Raw genomic sequence first — 11621 nt, forward strand, 5'->3', positions numbered from 1 at the left:
TATTACATATTGCTTATTATTTTATTTTCTTCTTCTGATATTAAAAGAAATTAAAATGAAAACATTTTTGTGGGTCCCTAAAATTACCGTGGGCCCAAAACATAGCACCTTCTGTGCGGGACGGAGATGTCAGTCTGGCCCTAAGTTTCTGCAGCCGCAGCTCTGAAGTGTCGGCTGGGAACAGGCTCCTTCTCACTGCTCTTCTCCAGCCGCTTCTGGGCTCTTGGCGCACCACACTACCTTTGTCCAAACTTGTCCTCTTTCCTGGAGCTCTTTCCCCTGCCCCTTTCCCTTGTTTTGCTTCCCACACATACCTTACAGCCCCAGCTCTGGGAGTATCAGAATACCCTTACAGCGCAGATGGCTGGACCTTACTCCCTGTTTCTGACCCAGCAGTTCTGGGGTGGGCGCAGGAGTCCACATTTCTAACAGCACCCAGAGGCTGCTGTGGCTGGTCCCAGGACCCCACTTGGAGTACAGCTGCTTTCAAGGTCCTGTCCGTTTCCGTTCTCTCTGCTAAGTCTTCTTTGACCTGACTTGCCCACGTTTCTCCCTCATGCTCTCGAGAACTAAAGGCCCTTCTGTTTCATGGAATTTTTTTATTCGTGTCTCTCCCATTTGCACGTAAGCTCCACGTGCCTCCTCTCCTGTGGAATCTGCACCCAGCCCGTTGTAGGTGCTCAGGAAACGCGCGCTGACTGCTGCTCAGGAAAGTTGAACCAACTTAACCTCCCAGCAACAGCGAATGTATCAGAATCTGCCAGCACTGCATTGCCACTTTACTTTTTTTTCTTCTTTTCTACTTGTCAACTTCATAATTCCTCACCCGCTTCTAGTCCTTGAGGAGGAGCCAGGAGCTGGGCAGAAACCGATCTGCACTTCCGGAAGGCCTGGCCGTAAGCCCCGCCCCAGCGCTCGCCCCGCCCCTGTCCTCCGTCCGGGGCCTCGCCTCGTCTCCGCCCCGAGGCCCCGCCTCTCTCGGCGTCACGTCGCAGGGCTGTGCTGCGCATGCCCATCCGGTCAACAGCACGGAGCAGTGCCCAGCGCGAGCAAACTTACCCTGGCGCGATGTCGGGAGCCCGGCCGCTCGCAGAGCCAGTCAGGTAAAGCCTTCCGGCCCCTGGCACCCGGAGCTCGGCCTGCCCCGGCCTTGGTCGCGGCGGGGCCGCACATCGCGGCCGCGGGCAGGACTGTTCACCAGACAGCGCACAGGCCCGGGGCTTGGTACCCGCCCCGCCGGAGGGAGAGCCGGGCCTGGCGGTCACGGGCTCGCCCCCTGCCCCCTGGCCCCTGCCCAGCCCGCTTCCCTCCTCGGCTTACCGGGTCTCCACGGTTCGACCTCAGAAACCGCGAGCTTGCACCGGGCAGCTCTGGGTTCAGGGTCCTCTGCTGCGGCCACTTCCGTTCGCGACCTTGGGTTCTCGGCCACAGAACCTCTCGGAGCCTGGATGTGACCGTGTTCTCACCTCACCCGGCTGCTGTGAGGGTAAAAGGAGAAAAGCGGGGAAAGGGCGAGTCCATGGTGACTGCTCCTGGTGGTGTTTTTATGGTGATTATTGCAAGGACCAGCCCCTGATAGGAACAGACAAGTTTTTGCAGACTTTTGCTTCTGCTGGTCCCTGTGGTCCGTTCTGGGGCCTCGTAAAAGCCACACTCGGTAGGGTGCGTGCTCTGGGCGGGCCTGTGTGCAAGGCCGGGGTCTCAGGGCCAGCAATCTGATTCATTTCAGGCATTTGGTGGTTTTTGAAATCCTCGGTTATTACCCAATCACTGAGCATCCTGACATGGAAAAAGGGGCAAATAACAGCCCAGCTGACGATGGAGACATGACAGCAGTTACCATTCACTGGGCACTAGCTGAGTGCCAGACACAGTATATGAACTATGTCGTTAAATCCACACAAATACATTCAAGACCCAGAGAGTTCATTCCTAAATACTTTAAAACCAGTTCTGGCTGACTTAAACATCTGATTTTGCCTACTATGCAAAACTGCCTTTCCCACAGAAAAGTTAAAACCACACCATTAGTTTCTAGGGCTGCCATAACAAGGTACCACATACTGGGTGGCTTAAGGTAACAGGAATGTGTTCTCCTATGGTTCTGAAGGCTGGTAGTCCAAAAGCAGGGTGTCAGCAGGGCCACACTTTCTCTCAAGGCTCTAGGGGAGGAGCCTTCCTTGCTGTGGGCAGCTTCTGTTGGCTTCTGGAGTTCTTAGGGTATAGCAGCATTGCTCCATCTTTACATGGCCTTCTTCCCTGTGTGTGTGTGTGTGTGTGTGTGTGTGTGTGTCTTTCTAGGTCCCCTCCTCTTATAAGGATACCAGTCATTGGATTGGGGTCCCACCCTAAAAACAGGATGATTTCATCTCAAGATCTTTAATTACATCTGCGAAGACCCTGTTTCCAAATCAAGTCACATTCTGAGCTTCTGGGTGGACATGAATCGGGGGGAAGGGTTGGATTATTTAACCTACCATCTCATCAGTATCCAACCAGCAACAAAATATACCTGTCAAAAGGACCATGACAAATTCACAGTCATGAATTCAGGGCACCAGTTGTGGTTATAAATCCATGTACTTGCATATCACCAGCCATTGGTTCTCAGTGTGTGCTCCCCTGGTGCACCATCAGCATCACCATTACTTGGGACTTTGATATAAATGCCGACTCCCAGGCCCCACCCCAGATTTACTGAGCCACAGTTGTGGGGTGGGCCCAGCAATCTGTGTTGTAACCAGCTCTCTGGGTGACTCTTGCCACTACGTTTAGGAACCACTGATACAAAGCAATTGAAGACATAAAAGGTTTGATAACATGAGATAAGGGCCCAGTTAAGAGAAAGTCCCCAACCTTACAAGAGTCTCACCTTAACAATGACTTTTTCAGCAAACCTGTCCTTCCTGAACATGATTATGGATTTCATTATTTAACTATTGCATTACTGAAAACATATTTCATCATAATTTAAGTTAGGTTTCAAAGTGAACTTGTGTACTAAACTGTGTTCTTAGTAGCTTTTTGCCTTATTTTATCTTGTCTACAGTCATGTGATTAAAAAGTGCATGGAAACTCAGAAATGGTGAGTTCCAAGGTACACAACAAAGCCGAAACATATGCAGGACTAGGAGCCTTTTATCATAACTCTGGTTACTAAAATGTTTGGTTTGTTTCTATTTTAGAAACAGTTTGATAGATGATGCTAAGGTCCGTTTAAGAAAGCATGATGTTGGGACCAAATATTCTCACTTGTCATCTGACAAATATTCCATCCTCTTACCGTTGCTGGCAAAAGAAGGAAAACTCCATCTGTTGTTCACCCTCCGGTCAGAGAAGGTAGGTGACAAAAAGCCTCCTGCCATTAAAGTCTCAGGACATTGAAAACTCCACAAAACTTTGTCCCTTGCACACATTTTGAGGCCACAGATTCTCAAATAGACTTTCAGAATTGTGATGTCCAGGGGTGCACGCCACAGGATAAGAGAGCAATTTTGGAGAGGTTTTGTAAAGAAAAATAACTAATTTAGCTAGCAGGTAATTTAAAATAGTTTTAGACAGGGTTTCTTACACTGGATCATTCTCTGTTGTGAGAGGTTTCGCATCATCCATGGCTTCTACCCACTAGGTGCCAGTAAAACACACACACACACACACACACACACACACACACACACACACACACAAAACACACACCCCTACATTTGTGACAATCACAAATGTCTCCAGATATTGCCTACTGTCCAGCCACAGGGTAGGGGGGCAAAATTGCCCCCACTGAGAACCACTATTTTAGACTAATCTCACCCCAGGTATAATATGAAAATTCTGGGGCATGGAAACTAAGAACCTGGGCCCTGAAACTGGCTATGCATGTTTGGATGCAGCCTCTCTCCTTGCCAGCTGTGTGACTTTGTTCTGGTTACTTACCCTCTCTGTACCACAGTCTCTACTTGCAAAATGAGGACAAAATATTAGTACCTACTTCATAAGGTTGTAATGAGGGTTTCACAGAGTAAATGTAAAACACCTAAAACAGCCCTGGCTCTTGGCAAGGATTCTGTACGTGTCACCTGTCATTAGTGCCATTAGCAGACATGGCCTGAGGTCTTAAGATAAACTGTTGTATTTTAAGGCAATGTCAAGTTGGGACTGCCGATCCCCTGAGTACAGCCCTGGGTACGTCATTCTCCCTCGCAATTGGGGAAACTTCTGAGGAAAAGTTGAAGAAGCATTAATTTCAAAGTTATCCACATACAAAAAAGAAAATGGACCATAATAACATGGTTTTCTAAGCAGAATAATGAAAAATATCCCCAAGGGGGTAGAAAAAAGCTGAGGAATCAGCTGATAGTTTGTGGATTTGGAATTAGACTTTGGACTCTTCTGTCTGGGCCAGGCAACCATTACATAATAAATAACCAAGATGATGAAAATCCAGGTTCCAACAGGAGATACTTCACTGGGCACCACGAGGCTGGGGCCTGTTTCCAGCTCTGCTAAAAAGAAAAGGAGAAGCTGAAATACAGTTTTTGAATTATCAGACAAAAAATAATAATAATGTAGAAAATCTTGAAAAGACCAAAATGGGTCTCTGGACTCTTTCACCCAGAGTAGCTTTGCCTGTTGATTATTATGTGAAAATCATCTTAGATCATAAACTCTAATGTGAAAAGGTCACATTATTTTTTAAAAGATAACTCTAGCTCTGTCCCTCCCTGGAGTCACACAGTAGGACTCACAGATTTCCTCCCGGTAGGTGGGGAAGGGGACCCTGCTCATCGGTCCTTCCTGCCTAGGTGTGGGCTTTCCTCCGTGCTCGGGAATTCATTCTCGGCGCTGAATGTGCCCACACAGTGGAGTACTTTTTCAGAGGAACATAAACATTAGGTCTGTTTCTTATGCATTTGGGTGGGGAATGTTCAAGACAGTAGAAACATACCCATCCACGCTGTTTTCACCCGCTCTCATAACTAGAAGTGGTAACGAAGGTGTGTGAGGTTTCTACGTATTGTAGCAGTTCCCAGTGTCACTGATTAAGTAGCAAGAGAGGAACTTTAAGAAGTTTTCTTTCATTTTTTAAAAAGCTTGCCCAAGTGGAACTTTACACTATAGAATACTACAAAATTTATAATGGCATCTAGTTTATTGTTACACAGATATATTGGCTCTGGTGCTAAAAATGCCAACATGACCTCTTGATTTCATTTCTAAACATCAAGAACTGGCCTTACTAGTTCTCATTAATAAATATTTCAGCCCTCAGCTCATGTGACTGCCTCCCTGACCCAGGAGGCACATGCCGATAATACCCCCACAGCAGACAGTTGGGAAGAGGCAGACCCAGGACCTCTGCTGAGCCTGAGGTCTCCGTGACAGCTCAGTGGGAACAGTGGTGGGCATGGGCAGGAAGGAGTGTGAAAGAAATTGAGGTCACCTGTACTTACAAGTTCAGTTGTGCAAGACTGGAGATTTACACCCGTGCCTAAGACAGGAGAGAAATCATTACAAGACAGAGGTAAGAAAGGGAAGATCTATTTAAGGATGCCACAAATGGAGACACAGTCAGTTCTGAAATCAGGAAGGTGTTGAGTAAAGGATATAGGTGGAAGGGGCAGTGCACAGAAAAGAGAGTCCTTTTCTTCTATGTACATATGCAAAAAGATGCAGAGGCACTGACACAGGTTATTGCTAATGGCCCCAGTGACTATATTTCCAGTGTTTAGTAAACTCTTAATAAGTGTGTGGGATGCTGATTAAGAGCATGGGCTCTAGAATTAACATAGTTTACATTCCAGCTACACTACTTACCCCTTGTTTGAGCCTGTTCAGATTATTTAACCTCTTTGAGCATTAGTTCCCTTATCTAAAAGTGGAAATTATAATAGCATATTTGTAGGATATATATCCATCAACAGATGGGTAGATAACAAAATGTGATATATACATACAGTGGAATACTATTCAGCCATAAAAAGGAATAAAGACTGATACATGCTACAGTGTGGAAGGACCTCAGAAACATCATACCAAGTGAAAGAAGCCAGACACAACAGGTCCCATATCATATAAATACATCAATATGAAATAATCTAGGATGTGTAAATCCATAGAAAGTAGGGGCCGGGAGGAGAGGGAGGTGGGGAATCAACTGCTTAGTGGGTACAGAGCCTCCTTGTGGGGCAATGAAACTGTTCTGGAACTAGGGGGTGGTGGTGGTCATGCAACCTTGTGACGTATTAAATGTCACTAATCATTCATTTTAAAATGGTTAATTTTATGTTATGTAAATTTCACCTCAACTAACAAATAAAGGAAAACTTAAAAAAAAAACAGTAGGTTGTAGAACTGTTTGAGGACTCTGAAAAAACCCCTAGTGAACAGCATGCCCAGAACATGGTGAGGTCTCAGTGAGTGAAGGTTATCTGTTAATAACATTGCCCTTTTCATTATACTTTTAGTGTTTTTATCCATCAGTGTAAATCTGTCTGTGTGTACAGGGCATCTTTTGGGGGCATGTAGAGAAAAGTGAGAAGTGAGGGAAGTTCTCAAAGCCCATTCTTTTCAAAGGATTCAAGTAAAACTTTTTGTTTTGGCCTTCTTCCCCACTTATTACCACAAGTGTGAGAATTGGTGTTTGGCACAAAAAAGTAGTTCCATAAATGATTTGTTGCATAAACAAACAGTTTCAAAATTAGAATCCCACACGGCAGCTCTGTTCTTTCAATGTCCAGCTAAGAAGGTCGCCTGGAGAAGTCTGCTTCCCTGGAGGCAAGTGTGAACCTACAGATGCAGATGACGTGGCCACGGCTCTCCGGGAAGCCCAGGAGGAAGTGGGGCTGCATCCTCATCAAGTGGAGGTTGTCTGCCGCCTAGTGCCAGTTGTGCTTGACGTAAGGGTTGGGGTGGAAATGGGTTTCTTAGACTCTCATGAGCTCCCAGTAGATCCCCTGTCTTCAGGAATCCACATCTGGCCAAATAAGACCCTTGGAAGTGCTGTACGTAATGTCAAGGGACTGGTTCTTGTGTGGACTAGCCCCCTCGTGAACTTTGTGGCCCTGGCCAAGCCCCTTTTCCTGTCTGGGCCCCTCTTCCACCTAGAAATGAAAGGGCTGGACTCCATCCATGATTTTCAGACTGGGTGCCTTGAAACCCTATAGGTGCTTCAGAATATTTTCATTAACATTATTCAATTTGTATTTATTTTTCTCTGGTATACATTTATTCTGAGAATGCAGCTTGATAAAATAACACTCAAGCATGCTGCACATCAGATTTTAGCCCCGTGGAGGCCACCTTTGCCCTAAATATATTCATTTTTATACATACCATAAAACCAAGCTTCTCCATTTCACATTAACTGAGCAGTACCCTGAGATCACTAGGCAAGCTGTTGAAAAGCTATTCTTTGTAACTGGATTTCTGTGTGAATCAGAATCACCTTGGTAGACTATATATACACACACGTGCGTGCATGTGAAAAAAACATAAAAATTAATTCTGAGGCTGAAATAGCCAGATCTTATTTCTCATGAGCTCAACCACAACAATCTTCCTGTAGTATTAACTGACTTTAGAAGGACTAAATTTTGTAAATTTGAACTTGGATAACAGCATTACTTTATTATATAAAATATTAATTTAAACTTTAAACTTTAGAATAGTTCTAGATTATAGAGAAGTTGCAAAGATATGACAGAGTTTTCATATATCTGCACCCAGTTCCCCCAATGTTAACATCTTACATCACTGGGGTGTTGTCACAATGAAGAAACCAATGTTAATTCATTGCTGTCACCTACACTCCACACTCTACTCACCTTTTCTTTTACTAGTTTTCCTGTTAATGTCCCTTCCTGTCCCAGATCTCATCCAGGACACCGTGCTGTGTTTGACTGGCACGTCTCCTTAGTCCCCTCTGCTGTGTGACAACCCTGGGACTTACCTTATTATCAAGACTGTGACACTTTTAAGATACACTGGTCAGGTATTTTGTAGAATGCCCCTCAGTTTGGATTGTCTGATATTTTTGTCATGGTTAAGCTGGGGTTCAGGCTTTGGGGGAAGAATTCCACAGAGGTAAAGTGCTCTAATCATGTAGAGGTAGGTATAAGCATTTTGATGTTTTATATCCTGGGCTTTTCACATACATTTTTATTTCAAAAGGAGACCCACTGATGCCTAACAGAAAACCAGTGGTTCATCCTTTATGCTCCATTTGGCTCAAAGTCTTGGTGGTACAGGGAAAATCAGTGATGCTGAGACATTGTCTTAATCGGGCCCATTTTCAAAATAGGAAGTTCACCACTTAAGAGAGATTTAGTTTGGAAGAAGCTAATGGCCACCCAATAAATGCTTCGTAAGTGAGAAAGAAACGAGCCAGAGAGAAAAGTAATGTGGGATTAGGACAAGAAACGTGTCCATTACAGCCTCTTCAACTGTGTTTTCTAATGGGAACCATTTTCAGTGAATGTCTGCAGATCCCCAGCACATTTTGGGGATTTTAGAACTCTCGATAACTGGAACCAGAATGGTGAAAAGTTGCAAAGTTGAGAGTCACTCCATTTCCAGGTGCCCTGGAGCGGAGTTCTGCCTGTGACGGGTAGAATACTCAGTCTCCACAGGAGTATGTGTGTCCTCCGGAGATGCTGGTGGACCATTGCTCCCCAGGAGATGGCTAAAATGACCTGCTCTTAATAGAGCGCTAATCACATTATCAAGAAATTAGAATGAACAAAGTCTTCCAAGAAAGGTGTACTGTGTCTGGAAGTGCTAGCGAAGGTGGTTTTGCTTATGGACTTAGCAGATCTTTTAAATGTAGGACAAAAATACCATTTTTTAAAATGCTTATTAGCATAATTTAATTCAGTGGTTCTTAACTAAAGCTGATTTTGTTCCCTAGGGGAACATATGACAGGAAATGTCTGGAGATGTTTTGGGTGTCAAAACTGGAGGGCAGGTTCTCAACTGGCTGTTTCCCACCTACTGCGTTGACCCTCTGGCTCTGGCCTTCCGCCCCCCAGCCAAGTTGTCCTTCCATCCTTCTCAAGGGGTCTCAAGGGGTATTTCTCCTTTTCCTCTGTACATGCCCCATAACCTTCCATTCACTCCCCTTCACTTGGCCAGCTGTGAGGTTCCAGCTCCATAAACATTCCAGTGCATTTCAGTGGCATGTGCTAACTTTCTGGGAATATCTCTAATGGCCTGTAGCTTCTTCCAGGGCCCTAAAGCCTACCTCACTGCAGAAGCCAGACTCCACAGGATTCCAACTCAGCAAATGGGCACAATTCAGACTTGAACTGATTCTAGGATGACTGCCACCTACCACCTTTAATCCATCCAAGACAAACACTTGTATTTTTTAGAAACCATGTGTCCAGAGATGCTGCTTCATCTACAAATTTCCAGTCTTTCTTACTTTTCTGAGCTTGAACCATGTTGAGCATGCCTGATTTCCCATCTGAAATAGTCTTAAGCCATTATCTCCGCTGGAGGACCGCTGAAGTCCCTGTTCCATCATCCACTCTCGGCCCCAGTGTTGCCTTTGCCATCGATTCCAGTCATGGTCTGAATCCTCACTGTTCTCAAGCAGGCTTCAGCTGTCCCTCCGCATTTCCCACAGGCCCATTTCCCCTCCGACAGTGTCCCAGTCTTAGAGTGTGCCCTGGCTTTTGCCACCACCTTCCTCTTGGAATGCCCCCAGGGACTCCAGATTCTCCTCACTTGCTAATTCAAGGTCATGCAGCTCCTAGCTGAACCCCCCAGCCTCCCCCTCTGGACTAGAATCTCTCAACACCCTGCATTCTTTTGCAGGCAGTTGTGGTTGCAAACAGAATACTGCCCCCTCATAAAAATACATATATTATGTAAAACAGTTCATATATAATTATATATATAATTTCCTTTAAATGGGAATGTGCCTCAGTTAATATGTCACTTTAATTTTCTGTTGATAAGATGACACATCCTTGTCTATACTGACAGGGAAAGGTGGCTATCACATTCTTTTTAAGGGCTGTATAGTGTCTCATATGCATGTTCTCGTCCATTAATTGAGCAGTGATAACTTTAGAGTTTGGGGCTATTGCAAACAATGCTTCAGTCTTGTCTCTTTTGTCACTGGTAGGAATTCATCATACAGATATACTTACACTAATGGAATTGCAAGGTCAGAGGGACCATGTTTTTATAATATTGCCAAATTGCCACTCCAAAAGATTGACCCAGTTTATGTTCACCAAAGATAGCGCTTTCAGAGTCATCTTGCAGATGCTGCCTCAGGTAGGGCACAGACTGTCCACATTTCATGGGGAACATAAAGTTTAATGTCTGGAGCAAGTTCCTCCTCCTCCCCTGCCCACCTGTATAATGGACTGCCTTGGCCTGCTTCCTTAGCTCACGTAGAAGAGGCATGATTTTAGCAATTGCAGCAATACCTGATCACTTCTTAATTTGTGTGTTTTGTTTTCTGCTTTTAGACAGGTTCGCTGATAACCCCAGTAGTAGGATTTATAGACCACAACTTCCAGGCCCAGCCTAATCCCGACGAAGTTACAAATGTGTTCCTGGTACCCGTGGAATATTTCCTGCATCCACACGTCTACCACCAGAACCACCTGACACATTCCGGTCAGCAATTTCTGGTTCACTGCTTTGAGTACACAACCCCTGAGGATGGTGTCACTTACCACATCAGGGGAATAACTGCAAAATATGCTGTGTTCATTGCCTTAATCATTTTGGGGAAAAAACCCATCTTTGAGGTTGAATTTAATCTCGATGATCTGATGTCGTCCTCTGAAGAGTCCTTCCTGAGGCTTCATAAACAAGCTCCAAACAAGTTATGATCTATGCGACTAACACCCAGATAGCCAAGAGATTTTTGTGTGCTTATCCACAGAATGACAGTATATAATGCCAGCTGTTGGAGTTTGACAGGTGTGAATATTCTTCCCGCAATCTGAAGGTAGAAACATTGCCTTTCTTCCAGTTGCCCTCTGTTTGAAAGGGCAAAAGTTTTTCAGAAGTGGAAAAATATGTTTTTAGTGTTGCATAATTTCACCCACAAGATGTTAACAATTATTTTTCTTACGTGTGCAAGAAAAAGTATCTGGAATATAGTAGGCACTTAATAAATATTTGTTGGCAGTATGACCATGTGGCATTTATCTTTTATGTAAGAGGTAGTATCTCTTTCTGTCTGTAGTTACATGTGACAGAAACTTCCATCCAGCAGTCAAAATCTACCCACCCTTTCCTCCACAGCAGTGGAGTCGAACCTAAGCCCGTAGCTCCCCAGCTGGGAACAGCATTGCTCAGGACCCCTTGTAGTTAAACATGGCCACTGGAACTAACAGTCCAGTGCGACGTGAGTGAACGTGGCCTTGCGGGTCATCTCCAATTTAGGAGATAAGCCAGCCTCCCTGGCCACCCTTTCCCCTTTCCAGGAGCTCTAACATCACTTCTCTGCAGCTCACCCTTGACCATACAGATGCGGACAACTCCTGGAGGAACAGCAAAACCCGAAGATAGAAAGAGCTTGGATCTCCAAGTGACTGTGGAGCAAGGTGACCCGCCGCCCTGGGCTGCTCCCTTGGGATGGTTCCATTGGGGGGGAGGAT

The 11621-nt window shown here is 45.1% G+C and overlaps 1 protein-coding gene and 1 long non-coding RNA gene across 7 annotated transcripts in view; one reads left to right on the forward strand and one right to left on the reverse strand.

Moving 5' to 3' along the window:
• Window positions 1-1549, reverse strand: part of LOC118924482 (uncharacterized) — a 201661-nt gene extending 200112 nt beyond the window's left edge. For all 3 annotated transcript variants that reach the window (XR_005029620.2, XR_005029618.2, XR_008993962.1), the window contains exon 1: window positions 1321-1549. This is a non-coding gene — a long non-coding RNA (uncharacterized LOC118924482). The remainder of the gene's footprint in view (window positions 1-1320) is intronic.
• Window positions 969-11151, forward strand: NUDT7 (nudix hydrolase 7). Of its 4 annotated transcripts, none has more exons than XM_036909323.2 (4): window positions 969-1103; window positions 3186-3339; window positions 6735-6998; window positions 10479-11151. In XM_036909323.2, exons 1-4 carry the CDS (start codon window positions 1009-1011, stop codon window positions 10845-10847), a joined length of 882 nt encoding a protein of 293 aa, XP_036765218.2. In that variant the 5' UTR covers window positions 969-1008; the 3' UTR covers window positions 10848-11151. The 4 variants fall into 4 exon arrangements, with proteins under 4 accessions (XP_036765218.2, XP_036765219.1, XP_036765220.1 ...); XM_036909324.2 differs by having other exon boundaries at window positions 6735-6893; XM_036909325.2 differs by having other exon boundaries at window positions 6735-6860.
• Window positions 11152-11621: the final 470 nt, after the last annotated feature.

The sequence above is a fragment of the Manis pentadactyla genome, chromosome 15 (assembly GCF_030020395.1).
Source record: "Manis pentadactyla isolate mManPen7 chromosome 15, mManPen7.hap1, whole genome shotgun sequence".
NCBI classification, from domain to species: domain Eukaryota; kingdom Metazoa; phylum Chordata; class Mammalia; order Pholidota; family Manidae; genus Manis; species Manis pentadactyla.

Excerpts from the sequence above, each read along its gene's own strand:
- NUDT7 (XM_036909323.2), top strand. The coding sequence starts at position 1,009 with ATGCCCATCCGGTCAACAGCACGGAGCAGTGCCCAGCGCGAGCAAACT. Across the intron at positions 1,104-3,185 it reads CCGCTCGCAGAGCCAGTCAG|AAACAGTTTGATAGATGATG; the intron begins GTAAAGCCTTCC and ends TTTCTATTTTAG. Across the intron at positions 3,340-6,734 it reads TCACCCTCCGGTCAGAGAAG|CTAAGAAGGTCGCCTGGAGA; the intron begins GTAGGTGACAAA and ends TTCAATGTCCAG.